The sequence below is a fragment of the Carassius carassius genome, chromosome 13 (genome assembly GCF_963082965.1).
Source record: "Carassius carassius chromosome 13, fCarCar2.1, whole genome shotgun sequence".
NCBI classification, from domain to species: Eukaryota; Metazoa; Chordata; class Actinopteri; order Cypriniformes; family Cyprinidae; genus Carassius; species Carassius carassius.
Window position 1 is genome coordinate 10,131,895 of NC_081767.1, and position 21,295 is coordinate 10,153,189.

Here is a 21,295-nt window from a genome sequence, read left to right on the forward strand (position 1 = left end):
AGGCTTTTCACAAAAGTACAACTTCAGGATTAACACTTTCATAAATTTAAAACACAAACATCCATAACATACAAAAACATACATTCCAGCTACTTACTGACCTGATGCAGACACATATAGCTGAAGCTGACTGATATCGTCTTGGTCTGGAGCGAGATAAAGTAATGCACAAATAATCGGGCAGTCTCAAAACTGCACAAATGGCTCTCAGCTAGAGTGTGCTGCAGTTCCACTTTCCACCACAGATTTACATGGAAAAATTGGTAGGGCGCTGTTGAGTACAGGAAGACACCCAAAAATCTAATAATGGCTATAAATCTGTTTTTAGAATGGTAAAAACTTTTTTTTACTGTAGTCGCACTGTTATATTGAGTCACATTAATCACAGAACACTGATACAAGCATATATACCCCAACTTCATTAGAATTTAAATAGTACATGACAATGTTCAACTTTATTCTTGAAAAGATGACGATGTATTAAACGGGAGCAGAAAGTGTCCAGCTTGACATGTCTGTTTTCAACTCCACCCCGAACAAGTGGCTGCTCTCATTGTCTGCCATCTGTTGTCATGCTTCAAGTCAAACGCACCTATTGGCTTACTTTGGGAAATGATAGGGTCTGTATTGCTTACTATTGGAGAACGCGTAACGGTCAACTTGGATCACGTGTGCCTTAATAACTAATCACATTACAGCCTTGACGTCATTGAATTTTAGAGTTGCGACACTCAAACCATTAAAAAATAAAATAAAAATGCCTCTGGTCTCCTTCCCTACGTACTGCCAAAGTGGAAGCGTTAACATTAGTCGTTATACTTTTTTGGCTAAAGGTTGCAGGTTTGCCTTCTTTGCTTTGTCTTAATATCAGTTGTAATCAGGGCCTTGAATGAACTGGTCTCGACCACAGCATTACTGTAAATTACACTGTAAAAATTACACTGACAATAATTTACAGGATTAAAGAGTATTATTTTACAAGAAATTACTGTAGTCAGAAATTTACTGTGAAATCAATGCATGCTGGGTAATTTTCTTACAAATTACCATGAATGAACAGCAAAATGATGCTAACATCACAGTAATTTACTGTTCTTGTTTTACACATTATAAAGTTGTCTTTAACTTTGCCACTGTGAGAAATTTTGTTATTTACTTCTGTAATTGTTTTTAAGTCACCATAATGGTGGTTACCGCATTTTCGGACTATAAGTCGCACCTGAGTATAAGTCACATCAGTCCAAAAAACGTCACGATGAGGAAGAAAACATATATAAGTCGCACTGGACTATAAGTCACATTCATTTAGAACCAAGAACCAAGAAAAAACATTACCATCTACAGCCGCGAGAGGGCGCTCTATGTTTTCAGTGTAGACTACAGGAGCACTGAGCAGCATCTCTGGCAGCATAGAGCGCACTCTCGCGGCTGTAGACTGTAATGTTTTCTCTTGGTTCATTTCTCTCGGTTCATGTCAAATTAATTTTGATAAATAAGTCGCACCTGACTATAAGTCGCAGGACGAGCCAAACTAGTCCGGAAAATACGGTAGTTATTAATATTTGTTTGGGATTTTGAACCAAGTATATTCATATTCAAAAAATTTTATCTAGTCACATCAGAAGTGTGATGAATTAAAACATTTGTCAAAATGTTGACAAGTTAGAATATGAAATAATCTAACTCCCCGACTTTAAGTAAGTTGAACTATTCTCATAATTAACATTATAATATTTTATTTTAGCATTATTTAACCATGAAAATTAATCAGTAACTTATTTCATATTCATAACTGAACACTCAACAAATAAATACTAATAATACTAACGACATACCAACATTAAAAAATAAACAAACACAAACAGTTCAAAGTGAATAAAAAAAAACAAGCTCAATAACATGAATAAAAACAACGAATAAAAGAAAGAAAAAAAAATCTACACAATCATCTATTCATGCTGCATTGCATGCTGGGTGCCTTCATAGTACATATGCACTGAAGAAACACAGTATGGTGCTTTTTGTTTACAAGAAATTTCTGAGAGTGCAGTTAGATACAAGAGAAGTCCCACTGTGGAATTACTGTGAAAGTAATGCAATTATTAACCTGGAATATACTGTAAGTTTTCACAAAAATTTTAACAGTGTACGTACAGTGAGCACTGCAAATAGGTGTAACCAAATACCTTATAAAATTACAGAAATTGACCATGGTAACCATAGTTCTGACAAAATACCAGTTACTTGGTTACTTGCCTGGTTCTTACAGCATGCACTCTTACAGATTGAAACAAATTTAAGTCAAGCCAACTTTATTTAATAATGTTTTATACAAAACATATTGTTCCTAAATCAGCGTCATTATAAATAAGAAAAATAACATGGTCAATTCAAATTCTTAAAATATGAGACATATTCAAATAATTCTGTAAAGCAGCTCTAAAAATGTATTTGTACAATTATTTAGCCCAAATCAGTTTAATGTTAAATCAGTTCAGTTCAATAGCTTTTACAAAGCTAATCAATTATTAAACATTAACCAGAAACCAGTCACAATCGTTCCCGCCTCAGAACGGCCTTATAAATAAAAGTGCCAAAAAGTTATTAAAAACATAAACACACACACACACACACACACACAAAGAAAGATTCTAACAATGTTCGCAAATATCTAATACTAATTTATCAAGATTGTTTAGTAGTAACTAGGGGTGACCCCGAATATTTGACGAATCGATGCTTTGATTCGAGGAGCCTGATTTGACTATCAATCTAACAGTCAAATATTCGCGGGGTGTTATTTATTATGCCATTTTGACTATATGGGGGAGCTCAACTGTCTGATTTCACATAGAAATATAGTTTTTCTTCCAATAAGTTATTTATACAGCCTATTATGATAAAGCTGTAAGAATCTGAAAAGAAAAGTGTGTGAATAAATCCAACCACCATATAGATTTATGTTTCAGTTTCCATAATCCGTGACCGACAGAGAAGCATCTTAGCAGGGATTTAAAACTTTACCAAGACTCAAACTGACACAGGCAGAGACTGGATTTTTTCGAACAGGTAGGGTACAATTTATTTCAAAACATTTCAGCCGGTGTATATATATCGTGGATATATTATTTACCTGAGATAAGATGCATTTGGTTTTGAGCCAGGTGCTTCATTGTAGTACTGCTATCTCTTAAGCGCACAGCGCGAGCAGGTCAAACTACAATGCAGAATATTAATAACTATGACTGGGACTGTTACATACTATTATAATGAGAAGACCATTATACTAAAATGCTATTAATTTTTTTAATGTTTAGCTGGCGTGTTTCTGCACATTGTTTAGTGAAGAACTCGTCCATAAAAGAAGTTTGCATTCAGAGCCCCACAGTTCATGTGCATTCGGGCCCTTTTTGCAAATAGCCTATAAGTCTTAATATTAACGTTATGTTGTATAAATAACGAAGCGTATTCTATAGGAAATAATGAGTTGAATCCCATTGATTATAAATTTGCTATCAGATGCGTCACTCTACTGGTCATCTTCAGCACGCGCAGCTCAAAACAGAAATGCAGAACATTAACTGCTAACGTTTTAGGCTAACGTTATAATGAGAGCACTACTGTAAAAAATAAATAAAATAAAATTGTTAATTGTTATGGTTCGCCGACCTTAAGTGTTAGCTATCTGTTCATCAAATATAAAACATTATTTACCCCATATATCTGCAAGGTGTTCATTACACATTTTCCCTGTGTGTTAACATCAGTAATTATGTTAGTCGAATATCTGACTTGACTTGTGTTAATGTATTTTGCCCCGCCCCCAAACATATGATTTGACTATCAGTCCTTATATTGGCAAGATTCGAAAATTCCGATTCGACTATGAAAATCCTTAGTCGGGGACACCCCTAGTAGTAACTAAACAATGTTTATGTGGGTTTAAGGTAAAAAAATACATTATTTTCCATATATTGTACATTATTGTTGCTCCTCTATGCCCCGTCTTTCTGAAATGTGTTCTGAAAAACGAAGTGTACGCTGATTGGCCAGCTATCCGATGCGTTGTGATTGGCTGAATGCCTCAAGTGTGTGACAGAAATGTTATGCCCCTCACCATACTGCGATTCCGTCTCCCAGCACTATGAAACAAAAACAATAAAACACGTTACTAATAGAGGCATTTGTTGCATTCAGTGGGGACATAATCACTGATTAAAATGACTTGAACTGTCTTTTTACGCGTTGCGTTCCATTGAGTTGCGTATCACGCTGTGTAAACATAAAAACATGTCTGCATTTGTGATCGTAGAAACAACAAACAACAAGCCCTACTCTATGCTGCTCAAAACTCAGGTTTGAATCATCAGTGGCAAATTATTTATATATATATAAAAAAAAAACATAATTACATGCTGTGAGTCAGAAGCGAGACTGGTTCTTTGCAAAGTTGGAACTGCCCCACTTTATAAAAACAGCCTTAGTGCCACAGACGCATTGTTGGCAACTGGTTCAGGAAACAGTCCTCATCCTCATCAAATGCGTTGCACACATCTGTACATTTGGGTACAGATGTGTGTAAAATGGTTTTATAAGAGCATATAACATAGCTTTCTAAGAATTTTTTTATTTATTTATTTATTTTTCTGTCAATGACAGTGTTGTCTGTACAGTTACGGAGGAGTCGTCTAGACAGTATTTTGAAGCAGAATCTCCCTCGAGGGTTTACTCAAGCACTGAAGAAGGCCTTGAACAACAGCATGGCTCAGGCTAAGGTTTGAACTTCATGAATTTATAACAAAGCCATCATTTACAGTTTGTTCAGCATCAAATATGCACCAACACAAATGACATTCTACTTAAAGCTTAGCTTAGAACTACCACTAAATCTATTTATCTATCTATCTATCTATCTATCTATCTATCTATCTATATATATATATATATATATATATATATATACACTCCTGAACAAAATCTTAAGACCATGGGATGCATCGCAAGTTTTACACATTTTGCACTAGTGGATCATAACCGGGTTGTAAGTGCTGCTTCAAAATGCCAAAAGAAAAAACAGGATCAAGAGACAAAAAATAGAGAGTAGGCAATTTATTGAAAACTGCATTTAAAGTCAAACAGGCTGTTCATCAGCTGATCAAAAATTTAAGACCATAGCCCAAAAATAAACTCACAACAGAACTAAAAGTGTCAAAAAAGGACTCAGTAGTGAGTAGCCCCACCGTTCTTGTTGATCATTTCAAACACTCGTTTCGGCATGCTTGATGCGACTGTTTCCAGGAGGCTGGTGGGAAAGTTGCTCCATGTGGTGAAGATGGCTTCACGAAGGGCATCCACGGTCTGGAACTGACGTCCGTTTTTGTAAACTTCCCTTGCCATCCATCCCCAAATGTTCTCAATGGGATTTAGATCAGGGGAACACGCAGGATGGTCCAAAAGAGCAACGCTATTCTCCTGGAAGAAGTCCTTCGTCAGGCGGGTGTTGTGAATTGCAGCGTTGTCCTGTTGAAAGACCCAGTCATTACCACACAGACGGGGCCCCTCGGTCAAGAGGGATGCCCGCTGCAACAGATCCACATAGCCAGTCGCCGTTTGACGCCCCTGCACAACCTGAAGCTCCATTTTCCCATTGAAGGAAAAAGCACCCCAGATCATGATGGAGCCTCCTCCACTGTGCCGCGTAGAAAACATCTCAGGTGGGATCTCCTTGTCATGCCAGTAACATTGGAAGCCATCAGGACCATCCAGGTTACATTTTTTCTCGTCAGAGAATAAAACTTTCTTCCACCTTTCAATGTCCCATGTTTGGTGCTCCCTTGCAAATTACAAACGGGCAAGTTTGTGTCGTGGGAGGAGACGTGGCCTTTGAAGACGTTTTTTGTTCTTGAAGCCCTTCTCTAGCAGATGACGTCTTATGGTTATTGGGCTGCAGTCAGCATCAGTAAGGGCCTTAATTTGGGTCGAGGATCGACCTGTGTCTTCACGGACAACCCGTCGGATCCTGCGGCTCAGTGCAGGTGAAATCTTTTTGGGTCTACCACTTGACTTTTTTGTCCCATAACTCTCAGGATTTTTTAAGAAATGTAAAATGACTGTCTTACTGCGTCCAACCTCGGCCGCGATGGCGCGTTGTGTGAGACCTTGCTTGTGCAGCTCAACAATCCTGCCACGTTCAAAAAGAGAAAGCCTTTTTGCCTTTGCCATCAGGAGATCTTGACAGTATGACTGCTTGAAAAACATTGACATGAAAGCCATATTTTTGTGCAGATTTGACCTTTTTATGGCTATGGTCTTAAACTTTTGATCAGCTGATGAACAGCCTGTTTGACTTTAAATGCAGTTTTCAATAAATTGCCTACTCTCTATTTTTTATCTCTTGCTCCTGTTTCTTCTTTTAGCATTTTGAAGCAGCACATACAACCCGGTTATGATCCACTAGTGCGAAATGTGTAAAATTTGCAAGCATCCCCTGGTCTTAAGATTTTGTTCAGGAGTGTATATATATATATATATATATATATATATATATATATATCTGTGCCCTAATTATTTAAATTTCCCTTTTTGAAAAGGAAACTGTTCACAGTTTTGAAAAGAAACTGCTCACAGGAGTGAATGTATAAGGAATGGATTGCACTTGCTGAAAGAAGTGTTTATTTGCATGCACTGAATGTCAAATTGAAAAAAAAAAATTGCTCAAGGAACTTTATGCTTCAGCTCCCCTGTTTGTAATCAGATCATTTTAAGATGTTAAATTTCAAGTCCAAGGATCCAGAAAGCGAATGCATTCCACAGTCAGTCCCAAACAGTACTAATGTAAAATAAACTCAGATGATTACATGGCAGACTCATGTCTAGTTTTCAGTGAGTTATTATTTCCACTGTGTATTTAACTTACTTAAATTAAAATGTATTCCTTAATGGGTAAAACTTTTTAAATTAGCACCAAACTACAGAATGCATCTTTAATACTAGTGTTTCCTGTATATTTCCACCTTCAGATTGGGAGCATCTCCAGTGTACCTAATGTGACTGTCGGTTACTATGTGACCCATGGAGAGATGGTGTACACTGCTTCAGTGGTGGTGGAGGCTCTAAGCATCTATGGTATTGAGAGATTGATGACAGATATCCGGCAGTTTGTGCCACTGGTGCAGATGATTCCCATCCCAGCAGTCCCCTGGAGACCCAGCCCTGCCTTCTCATTGATGCTGAAGACAGGTTAGGCTCACAGCTCAATCTCTGTCATCAGTGTAACTAATGTGCCATTGCTGCCACACATGTAATTTCTCCATATCTTTTAAGAATGCAGCCATTGTCCTTACAAAACTATTTAGAGACTGGGCTAGTTTTCACTCTAAATATTATTTCTCGGGGTGCAGGTTATTTCTGAAAACAATGCTCAGGTTGATTGTCATTTAAATCAAGCTTAATGTGTTTTCAGGTGTCTTGTAAATGAAATGTTGTGTATATTGGCACATTTGATCTGGGAGCTGCGGTGGAGGGGATGATTTTTAGTTAATAATGAATTTTTTTGAATATATGCTTGGAATATAGTGCATTATCCCATGATCACCAAAAACTTTGTATTTATAGGTTTATTACTTTAAGACAGTTTTGAACTAGCAGAAACTAATGCTATCTATCTATCTATCTATCTATCTATCTATCTATCTATCTATCTATCTATCTATCTATCTATCTATCGGTCTGTCTGTCTGTCTGTCTGTCATTTCTGTCTGTCTGTCTGTCTGTCTATCTATCTGTCTGTCTGTCTGTCTGTCTGTCTGTCATTTCTGTCTGTCTGTCTGTCTGTCTGTCTATCTATTTAGACTGTCCGTTTGTCTGTACGTCCATCTCTATTGTAACTATCTGTAAGCACATTTTCTACACATTTCTATAAGAGTTTTTGTAAATTTGTCATTAATTGTGCAGGCGAATCTTGACTTTCACTAATGAAGAGAATGTAGTTCAGCTAATGATTAACCATTTCTCTCAAAATTGCTCAAAGGTGCATCTCATGAACCTTCAATCGAAAAGCTATAGACAAGACAAAACAAGAGTTACAAATTCTGACAATGGATATATCCTCTCCATTGGCCTGGTAAATTAGTAGCTTTTTGGATGGCTTTTTGAAGTTGAAGCCTGCCTCATTCACATATATGCAGTTGTGAGAGAGTTCACTTGACTCCAATTCCACTTTGCATTGCAAGGGAAAATATTAGTTGTGATGTACAGTAGATGAGAATCTGTGGGCCGAATGACTGGCACATCATGAGGTGTAGACAGACTGCACTACAATTCCTCATACAGTGCTGCATGCATTTTTGTACAGATTTCGGTCTAAGGGGTGTTGTCCTCTGTCTATATGCTTTCCAACTGAAGGTACATGAGATGCACCTTTGAGCAATTTCAGAAAACTGGTTTATCATTAGCTGATCTACATTATCTTCATTAGTGAAAGTCAAGATTCACCTGCAAAATTCATGGCAATTTTACAAAAATAATAGAAAAGAGTAGAAAATGTGCTTGACAGTTTATTGTAGTGCAATTGTAGTGCAGTCTGTCTCCACCTTCTGATGTGCCAGTCTGTCGGCCCACAGATTCTCATCTACATCATAACAAATTCCTTACCTTGCAATGCAACGTGGAATTGGAATCAAGTAAACCATCTCACAACTTCATACAGTATATGTGGAAGAGGCTGGCTTCAACCTGACCAAAAGCAGAAGGCGTGGTTGAAATGTCATCGGCAACAGAGTTACTGTTGATTAACTGTTGATAGAGGAAATATCCATAGTCAGAATTTGTAACACTTGTGTTGTCCTCTGTCTATATATGCTTTTTGACAGCTAGATCAACCATTTTGCATTTATCAACTTATACAATGAACTAATGACTTGATATTTTGGTGTGTAAGATTGTTGCACAAAGAATTATATATTACAATTTGAACAACATGACATTAGAAACTGATAATGTAGGAAACTGCAGACAAATGTACGTATTTGATTGTATGAATGTACCAATACAATGACAACTTGTTAAAAAGAATGAGAAACTCCTTTTTTTGGTTGTGCACAAGTGACTAGATGATGTGGAGGTTTAACAATAGTTATGAGAATTTCATTTCTTATCTGAGAAATGCACCAAAGCAACTGAGAAAAACTGTAACACAGCTGAGGTAAGAGAGCAGGTGATGGCTGATGGTAAGTAAATGATCTTGAAAGAAATACAAATTAACTGAGTTTCTCTTTGCAGGATGGCTGACAGCAGAGCTGGGTCTGGTATATCATAGCGATCTACTCAGGATCTCTTTTCGGGACCATATCCTTCCCAATCCACCAAGTATTTGAGGCGGCTGCCTCACCAGCAGGTGTCCAGGATTGTGTTGACTCAATAGAATAGTTGATCATCGACGACCTCTACAGGAGGAGGTGGCATGGGAGGAATGCCAGATCTTGTGGAAGGAGAGACCAGAGGGTTAGTGAAGGGTTCGAGAAGGAATGCATGACAGGTTGGTGCAATACAGTAATGTGAAGGTAAGTCAAGTTGGTAAGTGACTTCATTGATCTGCCTTAGGATGGTGAAGGGACCTATATAGCAGGGACAGGGCAGTCGAAGACAGATGTCCCTGGTCGAGAGCCAGACCTTCTTTCCCAGATAGTACTGGTAGGCAGTGGAATGGCGGGTGTAGACTTGGCTCTTTTGTCCTCAAACTGTCCTTTGCAGATGGACGTGAGCTGAGTCCCAAACCCTCTCGCTCTCTTGGAATCAGTGGTACACAGCTGGAATATCTGATGGCTCTCCTGACCAGGTAAACAGGGGTGGTTGGAAATCAGTTATGGTGTTAGTTCTTTGGTGTTCTGACGCAGAGTGTTCTGTACATACTCGGCCCATGGAAGGTAGCTCTCCAGCTGTGCTGAAGGTTGTGGCAGTAGGACCACAGGTATCTCCCGATCTCCTGGCCGTTGGTTTGTGGGTGATATCCTGATGACAAACTCACAGAGATTCCCAGGTGTTGGAATAATGATTGCCACACTCTGGAATTATATTGTGGTCCACGATCTGAGACAATATCTTCAGATAGCCCAAAGTGTCTAAACACATGCTGAAAGAGGAACTCAGCATTTTCAAAGGCGGTGAGTAGTCCCTTCAGAGGGATGAGTTTGCAGGCTTTTGAGAACCAGTGAGGAGGGCAGTCTCATTCCAGCAGCTAGTGGCCAACAGAGTGTGAAACTGGAGGGCATATTCACTCACCGAAGATTTACCTTGGCGTAGCTGGAAGAGTTGATTATGGACAGACAATAATTTAGCAGTGGCCGAAAACCTCCCTCAAATGGCTTACAAAAGCAGAGAGTGAATTGAGAACTGGGGCATTGGCATCTCAAATGGATCTTGCCCATTGCAGAGCACGTCCAGATAATAGCTAGATGATATATACTATTTTGGCTCAGGCACTGGAAGAAAGTTGAGGCTGCATCTCAAAGCATTGTAGCAGAAACCCGCTGCATTCCTCTGCCTTGCCTGAATAGGTCACTGGATGGGGCATGGGACTGGCACAGGCAGATAGTGAAGAAATGGATGTCGGAAAGAGTAATGAATAACAGAGTGCTTCAACGAGTTCGGTGAAAGGATCCAGATTTTGGTCATAGCATGCTCCTGTGAGGTGCTGCATGTTGGTCTGGGCTTCTATTAGCAACAGAAGGAGACAACACAGGAAACTTCCACTTAACAAAGATTTATTAACACAACTGAGGTCAGAGAGAAGGTGATGGCTGGTGGTAAGTAAATGATCTTGAGAGAAGTGCCACTTAGCTGAATTAACGGTTTCTCTTTGCAGGTTGGCGTGGATCTTCCACAGAGTGAGCAGACAGAGGAAGACTGAAGACGGACGATGGCAGGTAAGGATCACAGGTAAAGATCCAGGTAGGTTGACACGTAGTGAACAACAAAACCAGACAATGTGAAGGTCCAGAGTGATGCCTTAAATACTGTGTGGTGATGAGGGAGGACATGTGCACTCTGTGACTAATGCATTAAAATAACGTCCATTAGTTAACATTAGTTAATGCATTAATTAACAATGATTAACACATTTATTAAATGTTTTATTAGTGCTGGGCAATTGTAATTTACATTATTGTCTGCGATTCATTGCAATTAATCACATTGTTATGCACAATAATAATTGTAAAAACTAATAATGCATTCAAAAGTATTGTATTGTGCACTTTTATTTTTCATTTAAAAGTAGGCCTAATGGTATATGAACAAAAGTGTAATAACATTTGGTTTGCAAACACTATAACATTATAACAGGCACCTTTCTATTAGAGACCTGCAAGATCACGGTACCCATTGCAGCAGAGTGCTGCGCAGGACAACACTTGATGGGTGGGTAGGGACTCATGTGTGCGGGATGCATGAGAATAATTAGGGTGTGCTCATGCTAGGCAATCTTAACTGTGCCAGAGCGCATTTGATCCCCAAATCCTGGTTCGTTTGACTAGTGTGATCTCTCCGTTTAGCCCCTGTTTAGTCCCTGTCTCGATGGGAAGAGGTGGGCAAGAGCGTGGTTCAGTTATATATAGATCAGTGAGTGCTGCATGATAACATGAATATTTCTGAGTGGAAAAGCAAGAGATCTGTAAAGCAATATATTGTGAGAGGGACGTGTGGTACAGTGTCCTATACGACTCAAAATAATAAACCACAAAGTTACTAAATTGATTTATTCCACTGTGCTGAGGGAGAGCGCTTCTCTGCTGTCTTCACTTGCTATCGGACACTTCCTATTTCCAGAGTATAAAATCATTATTTTGAGCTCGTTGCATTCTTTTCTGTTAAAAATAACAGTGAACATTGATTTGTGAATATTGATGCTTAGCCTAAATAATTTGATCGGGAGCATCCCCTCCTGTGACCCATGATTTGTCTGTATGTGTATTCAGAGCCAGTGAGCAACGGAATTTCATAATAATAAAAAACTGCGTTAACACGCGATAAAATAAATGTCGGCGTTAATCAATTAATGCGTTAACTCGATAATAATGTGTTAACTTGCCCAGCCCTGGCATTTATTAATTGTTGATAATATTAGATAAAAATATATATATATATGTTAGTATTAGGTAAAAAAAAAAAAAAAAAAAACTCTATTCCACTAAATCGGGGGTCACTAGTCTTGGTCCTTGAGGGCCACTGTCCTGCAGAGTTTAGCTTAAACCCTAATCAAAACACACCTGAACCAGCAAAACAAGGTCTTATTAGGTATACTTGAAACTTCCAGGCAGGTGTGTTAAGGGAAAGTTGTAGCTAAACTCTGCAGGACACCAGCCCTCCAGAACCGAGTTTGGTGACCACTGCACTAAATAAGATTAACAGATTGAACTTTTGCTTTTAATATTGTATTTTCGTGTTATTATATTTGCTTGGCTTTTAATTAAATTGAAGTGGCTACATCTAAATTCAAATAGATACAACTTTTTTTTTTAAGACTATATTGCATGCAATAGAGCAAATATACATCTTGATCTTATTCATGTACCCATTATATTATGTAATATTATACATTGCTTAAACTAAATCAATAAATACATACTAATAATAACAACAACAATAATAATAATTGGCAATAGGACTTGGCCTTAAACAATTATGAAGAATTAAAAATGGTTAATGTGTTAAAAATGTGTTAAAATTAATATATATAACTAATATTAATGAATGCTTTACAAATATTCTCACTGGCAGTTCATGTTAGCTGATGTGGTTAGCTAATGTTAACAACTTGTACCTTATACTGAAATGTTACTAGTGTATAGATACTCTTGCCCCTACAGCCGATTCACATCTGTATTGATATTAGTACAACAGCAGTTTTGCCCACATTATGTTGTTTAATTATCTCTTGAATCAGAGTCAAACATTCAGCAATGCCATATCATAATAAAATATAGTACTTCTGAGAATCGTACTGTTTAGAGAATGTTCAGAGATAATAGAATATGCTCTGCATGTTTCAGCAATAATTTTCATATGGTTTCCTTTGTGTGTATATCTTCATGTTTGTGTGAGTAGTTCTGAGGTTTGTAGGACCAGGAGATGACCTCAGGTCCTGCAGATTTTCTCAGATGATGGAGCAGAGACTGGAGAATGCTTTTGCTGAGGCAGAGGCCATAGTGATGAACTCTCACAGCGGTCTCACTGTACAGGTGGAAGGGCCTTATATTTTAATTACACTTATTAACCTCCATAACTTTTGTATGTCAAATTAATATATATATATGTATGTTTATAATTTCATTTTGTTGATTTTCAACTGGTAAAAGAAACTCTTTCATTTTCTCTGTGAATTTTATTCTTGTCTTGTTTTTTTTTTTCACAGATCCTGAGCACATCACAGTCTATGGGTTCTCCTGCTGTATCTCTGATATATGTGGTGCATAATGGGAGTATCACTCTCAATGGCTCGACTGCCAGTAACCTCCTCAGCCAACTGACTGCAGAGCTTGTCAGTTACTTCCTTTTTTACCCACCACTGATCACAGCTGAGCGTAAGTTTTCCTTGGCATTCCTCAGGCATACAATACATATACAAACCTGTAAGTACAGTATGTATGTATACAAACATATGCAATTGTTACACTTTTTATTTCCTTTTATATTCCTTTTGGCAATAGTGTTGCTACACTATACAGAATTGACAAATAATAAATAATAAAGATGGTTATATAATTCAGTTGAGTATGACTCACTATGGTAAATTTTTTTGTTCATTGTAACAAAGTTCGTAGATCAGGAAGGAGGTGGGAACCGGCGAACACTTTAAAATAATTTAATAACAAAATAAACACAACTGAAAATAGCATGACAGCCCCACACGGACGACTGTCACGCACAAACCAAAACTCAAAATAAAATCCAGACCTGGTTGTTGCTCCTACTATATATATATATATATATATTAGGGGTGGCACGGTTCAACTTTTTCATGGTTCGGTTTGTTTCACGGTTTTAGAGTCACGGTTTCGGTACAGTTCGGTACAGAGGCGTCGTGCCCATTCAAAGTGAGGGGGCACGTGCCCCCTCAGATTTCTGAGCCAAGTGGATTTTAAATGCAGCTTCCAAACGAAAAAAAAAAATTGCAGAATAATATTTTTTATATATTTGATACAATCACATCGGTTAGATCATTCAGTGCACAGCATCAGCTGCTAAATTCAAATCTGCGTTCGCTGGCTGGCGCTGAACCAGAGACAGACGCGTTCGTACAACGCTTCATGATAACCAATCAGAAACTATTCTGTTGCGCTTATGGATGCAATGGCCAATGAGAGACGTCCAGAAGAGTCATCACTGAAACGCGGTGTTTTGTTCACTTGCTCGCTGACTGAATTATTTAGCGAATTCTCTCATCAGAAACAACAAAAAGTGCAGATGTGCGTACGAATGTAAGTAAGATATTCGTTTCATAATGTAAAGTGCTTCAGTGATTTTAATGGGAGTTTTTGATCTAGCCTGAGTTCTAGCCTGAACTCTGGCTAGACTGAATGAAAATGTTTTTTGATAATGTAAATGTTCTTTACTCTCTGTAAAATGAAAGTGTTAAAATAAGTATCTTACAATATTGTTATTAAAATTTACATTAGATGCAAATTCTGTCGTATTAAAAATATTTTATGGCATGATATGGCACTTAAAAAGTCAGGTTTTTATGTGTAGTTAATAGATTACACTACATTTCCATATATTGATCAAATAACAATCTATAAAGGTGCAAAACGCTTTTACTTACACATATTTGAGAAACGAGATATTTCCTGATATATTAAGCATGTTTGGAATTGTTTTGAATAAAAAGGAAAAAAAATAATAAAAAAAATAAGCCTATATCAGTTATACAGTGCTTTCGTAGAATGACTTATACTCCAACTACCCCCCCCCCCCCCAAATGTGCCCCTTCAAAAATCATGAATGCATGACGCCCCTGGTTCGGTATGTGCTATGTTTATGGAAAAACTATACTTTGTAATAAAAAAAAGAGGTCTAGATAGGTCTAGCATAAGGTTTTAGGTAGGCTACAGAAATTGAATAAAGTAATCATATGTAAAACAGCATTGCATATTTGACTGTATAAATTAAAGATTGTTCTTTATTAAAGTTACAAAAGCTTTTCAATCAAGAGCAGTGAGTGATTTCTTTTTTTTGTTGCTGTTGCTGTTAAAGACTGTCACTTTAAGAGAATGCACTGATACAGTAGGCCTACGTTCAGCCGTCTGCTGTAGGATACTTACCAAGACGGGCATTTTGACATAATTCTTGTCTGAATTTGTCCATTTAAACAATACTTCAGAGAGAGCTTAATATTTGCGCGCGCCGGATGAGCGCACGCACACAAATCTTCTCACTGCGCGCAAGCTCGCGTCCTCTGGCTCTTAAATGTTTAAACTGACAAAGCTTAAATTAGTTTAGTTTAAACACATATTAACGTGTGCTATTCAGATCTCATCTGTGCGCACGCACTGACCCGGGGAGATGACGGAATAAATGACTGCTCATATTCCAGAATACAGGATTCGCGTTGAACAAGAGTGAATGATTTGACCGGGTGGGGTTTTTTTTTTTTCTTTTTCTCATCGCTGTTGTAATAATGTCTGGGAAGCCAGAATGCGCATACATCAACAGAAACACATATTAGCTGAACCTTTTTGTTTTAGGCCTACATGTTATTTATAGCAAACCATATTACAGATGCTTTGTCAGATGTTGATTTTTTATTTATATTTTATGATCATTAACATTTTACAGTCAAAATAAGATTTTCTAGCAGAGAGAGGAAGTGGTTTCTGTTTGGTTTGTAGTGTTAAGAGGAGGCAGAAACAGGTTCATGCATACAGTACATGGGCCAGGGCACAGCACGCACATCAAATCCAATTACAGGGAAAAATTATTAACAGTAGGGAATTGCAGATATACTCATGTGTGTGTCTGTGTGGAAAGAACATGGTTCCACAAGCAAATGTAATGTGAGAATATCACACACCTCACTCTCCTCTCATTTAATCATTTAGAAGACACTGTTATCCAAAGTGACTTACAAATCAGGACAATAGAAACAATCATTACTATTATTTTTTTAAATAAGAAATAAAAACAATGAAAAGTAGATAGAGAAGAAATAGAATAGAGCCAGTGTTAGAGGGCCATTTTTTAAAATAATAAATAAAAATAAAAGAATAGAGAGTACTAGTGTTGGAGGGTCAGGTTTTTTTAATAAATAAAAGAAAACAATTAAATAGAATAGAGAGTACTAGTGTTAGAGGGTCAAGTTTTATTTTTATTTACTTTAACAGTGAAAAATGTCAGAATTAGCACCGGTAAAGAAAAAATTCTGCCACTGTGCCTGACAGTGAAATACATTTATTTACAGGACTAGGGCTGGATTATGGCCAAAACATCATGATACACAGAGCTGGGTAGTAGTACCTGATTACATATAATCTGGATTACGTAATCAGATTCCAAAAATAAAGTACTTGAAATTATATTATATTTTAAAATATTCGTAATCAGACTACAGTAGATTTTTTTCTTTTATTAATTGCGTGATTACATATTATTCACAAAATAGCAATAAATGATTCATAATTTATTGATTCTCCCTAATTACTCTTTTTCATCTTTTAAATAATCCTTTCAAAAATAGTCTACGGCTTTATATACATTCAGAAAGTCTTCCTGTTTTGTGGACATTCACTCAAACAATAGTCATTAATCAGATGGATATAATTACACTGAAAATTGTGAGGCCACACTGCATTTGACCACTGGATTTATAAAAAAGAAAAATGTGCAACAATTGTGCCTTTAAGGGTACAAAAGCTTGTCCCTTGGGCAGAACCCTGAAAGGGACAACTTAAAAGGTATATATTAATACCTGAGAGTAAATGAACCTTTAAAGGTGTAAATATTTATTTTTCACGGTACCGCCCCAGTGACAAGCTGACAATTTTTGGACATCTGTTCTAAGAGTACACATCCTCCATTGTCTTAACTCAGTGTTAACGGAGTGTGTCTGTAAGAATGTACTATTTGTTGAATAATATACTTTGAGATAGTTAAAAAAGTGCATTCTAAAAGGCATGCATGTGTGTAATAATTCATTCTAGTCATACAGTACATCCAATCAAACAACATCAATCACGTCACTCATGCATTTCAAGTACTGCTTTTCGAATTCTAAATTGTTGGGAAGTAGGAATATTCAGACTTTTTGAGTGAGTCATGTACCTAACAGATTAATCTGACAACACTTATTCATACAGGTGTATGAGAGACACCACTACAACATGTTGCTCTGAGACATGCAACTGATCCTACTTTGACATTTTTTGGAACTAATTTTGAAAAAAAAAAAGTAACTGGCAATATTATGTCTAAAGTGACATAAGTTGCTAAATCTTAACTTCTTATTTATTGTACTGCTGCATAAAAGCAATATGAGGCTTGTGATTACTCGCTGCTGACTAAGGCTACATCCACACAAAGCCAGAGCTTTACTGTAAAAATAGAAAAGACTGTATATGGATTTGCTGTTGAAAACGCTGGATCCATGTGGACGAAATGCCTATACAATACAAAATGTATGCGTATACAGCTAAACGCGTCTCCGTGTGGACAGGGCCTAAGTGCATACAATGCTTAAAACGAATGAAGTTTGCAAAAATTGCTTAAATAAATACATACATACATACATTCTTAATTTGTTGTATGTTTGTCTATAATAAATTTGATACATGTTTAAATTAACAGATGTTCAAAACAGAAAGTAAAAACAGTTTTTTTGGTTATCATTTTGGTCAGGGAAATGTACTAAAATGTATAATAAAGACATGAAAAAACATTAACAATTATTTTATAAACACTACATTTTATACAGTGTTGGGAAGGTTACTTTGGAAATGTAATAGGTTACAGATTACAAGTTACCCTGTTTAAAATGTAATAGTAGTGTAACTTTTTCAATTACTTTATTAAAGTAATGTAACTAATTACTTCTGAGTACTTTTTGATTACTTTTCTAAATTTGTGAAAATTAAAGAATAATAAATAAAAGCATATACATCAACTTAAATACAGTTATCTAATAAGCATGTGACGTATTCTGTGTAATAAACTCCTGAAACATTGGTGTTTTTTTAAACTGCTGTTTCTTTGTATATGATGATAGTTTTCTCAAAATAAGTAAAATGCACATGAAGTGACACAGGGCAGTTCTAGAAATTATGTTTATGTGCTCGTGTACTCCTATATTGAGGCAGCAGAGGTTTTAAACACTGCGAGCTTCAGTAGGCATGTGTAGTAAATGAAACCATGTCTTTGCCATTAATTTACAGGAGGGGCGGACTGGGAAAAAAATTCAGACAGGAAAATTCAAACTCATACAGACAAATTCATGGACAAAACTATTTTTTATCTATTTTAAATCTTTAATTTGGGGACATGCAAAATAATTAAAAGTTCTCTCCTGAACTGCACCTTCACTTCCATTTTTCTCTTCAGTCTCTTTATTTTGCGCCGTTATCCATCTCTCTCATGACTTTAATACTCAAGATTGAACAAAACTATACTTTACAATACAATACTCTACAATACTACAATATCTTTATAGAAAAATCCTAATACTGTACACGAGTCATGTTTTTCCCTTACAAAAAATTACCATGCTTTTATTAGCCTATATAAATTTGTATTTATTTTTAAATAAATACATTTGTAAAATAATTTTACATTTTTGGTTATCACAGTTAAACAATAGTAACCATTTTCTCTGGATTTATAGTTTAATATTAATATGTTAATTTTCGTAAGGGTTGTGTTGTTGTCTGTCGTAGCTCCCCCTAAACCTATAAAATAAATCTGAATTTTTTTTCAGCTAAATTACTACTGTAACATTACAACAGATAATAATGATGTCCTTTATATAGTATTTTGAGTGATGACTGATGAGCAACGTGCTGCTGCTGCTTGATTAAAAAAACAAAGACAAAAAAGCATCTTTACAGATGAAACTGACCTGAACCCCTGAACAGGAGTTCTGCTTCTCTCTCTCTCTCTCTCTCTCTCTCTCTCTCTCTCTCTCTCTCTCTCTCACATTGATTACTCTGAGTCTTATCCAAACCGTTTGGCGGAGGCGCGGAGAGCGCGCGAGTCATGACTACAATTCATGACTTATTAGAGATTTAATTATCAAATTGCGGATTCGCAAATGATCGCTTTAGTACATTCGGCAGGCAATTATACAATAATGATATTAAATAGTGGGGCAAAATCGGCTGCCAGGCCACCGGGAATTGTCCCGGTTCTCCCGGTGTCCAGTCCGCGCCTGATTTCCACAGACACGCAGAATGTGCAAGTCATATATTGCATTTTTGGGGCTTTATATTCACAGACACTAGTCCATGTCATGTTTTGATTCAAGTGTACTGACCTACTTTTGATTTAGTCATCCAAAATATGGCATATTCCGTCCGCGTTAGGCATTCCGTTTTTATGACTGGATTCTACGAACCAGACTGTATTTCCGCATCCTGGAAATTATTAGGGCGGTTTGTCTCAGAATAGTCAGTGCAATTTGGTAAAGAAATCAGTTAAATCGGTATGTGGATGTGTGTAAATATTCAAATGTAATCCCCTTTGTAATCGTTAAAAATTTAATAAGTAACTGTAATTTAATTACTCATTTTTTCGTAGTAACTGTAACTAATTACAGTTAAAATAATTTTGTAATTAAATTGCGTAACGCCGTTACATGTAACTAGTTACTCCCCAACACTGATTTTATATATATATATATATATATATATATATATATATATATATATACACACACACACACACACACACACACACACTCGCCTTCCACTTAATTAGGTTTGCTAATCAGCCAATCACATGGAGAAACTGAATTTAGGAATCTAGATGTAGTGAAGACGACTTTCTGAAGTTCAAACTGAGCATCAGAATGGGGAAGAAAGGGGATTTAAATGACTTTGAACTGGAATGGTTGTTGGTCCCAGACGGCTGGTCTGAGTATTTCAAAAACTGCTGATCTACTGGGATTTTCACACACAACCATCGCTAGGGTTTACAGAGAATGGTCCGGAAAAGACAAAATATCGAGTGAGCAGCAGTTGTGTGGACAAAAATGCCTTGTTGATGCTAGAGGTCAGAGGAGAATGTGCAGACTGGTTAGAGATGATAGAATGTCAACAGTAAATCAAATAACCACTCTTTACAACCAAGGTATGCAGAATACCATCTCTGAATGCACAACACATCTAACCCTGAAGCAGATGGGCTACAGCAGCAGAAGAACACACCGGTTGCCGCTCCTGTCAGCTAAGAACAGGAAAGAGAGGCTTCAGTTTGCACAGGCTCACCAAAATTGGACAACAGAACATTGGAAAAACGTTGCCTGGTCTGATGAGTCTCGATGTTTTTGTTGACATTCATGAAAGAACATGAAAGCATGGATCCATCCTGCCTTGTCTCAATGGCTGGTGGTGGTGGTGTAATGGTGTGGGGGATATTTTCTTGGCACACTTTTGGCCCATTTTAACCAACTGAGCATTGTGTAAATGCCACGGCCTACCTGAGTATTGTTGCTGACCATGTCTATCACTTTATGACTACAGTGTACCCATCTTATGATGGCTACTTCCAGCAGGATAATGCACTTTGTCACACAGCTCAAATCATCCCAGACTGGTTTCTTGAACATTACAATTAGTTCACTTTACACAAATGGCCTCCACAGTCACCAGATCTCAATCCAGCAGAACACCTTTGGGATGTGGTGGAACGGGAGATTCGCATCATGGATGTGCAGCCGACAAATCTGTAGCAACTGGATGATGCTCTCATGTCAATATGGACCAAAAATACTGATGACTGTTACAAAGAATTAAGGCAGTTCTGAAGGCAAAAGGGGGTCTAACCCGGTACAAGGTGTACCTAATAAAGTGGCCAGTGAGTGCATATATAAATATACTGACTGGTCCAACCCCTCCCAGATCCCCCCAATACAATAAAACACATTTTAGACTGGGCTTTTATTGTTGTTATTGTTGCAGCCTAAGGGGCACACCTGTGCAATAATCATGCTGTCTAATCAGCATCTTGACATGCCACATCTGTGAGGTTGATGGATTATCTTGGCAAAGGAGAAGTGCTCAGTACCACAGATTTAGACAGATTTGTGAACAATATT

General features: G+C 37.1%; 1 protein-coding gene across 1 annotated transcript in view; it reads left to right on the forward strand.

Moving 5' to 3' along the window:
- LOC132155957 (UPF0606 protein KIAA1549L-like) overlaps positions 1-21,295 on the forward strand; it is a 184,398-nt gene that overhangs the window by 58,283 nt on the left and 104,820 nt on the right. The window contains exons 4-7 of the mRNA XM_059564749.1: positions 4,660-4,775; positions 7,020-7,239; positions 13,102-13,235; positions 13,409-13,577. Of these exons, the coding sequence (XP_059420732.1) occupies positions 4,660-4,775; positions 7,020-7,239; positions 13,102-13,235; positions 13,409-13,577 (639 nt within the window). The remainder of the gene's footprint in view (positions 1-4,659; positions 4,776-7,019; positions 7,240-13,101; positions 13,236-13,408; positions 13,578-21,295) is intronic.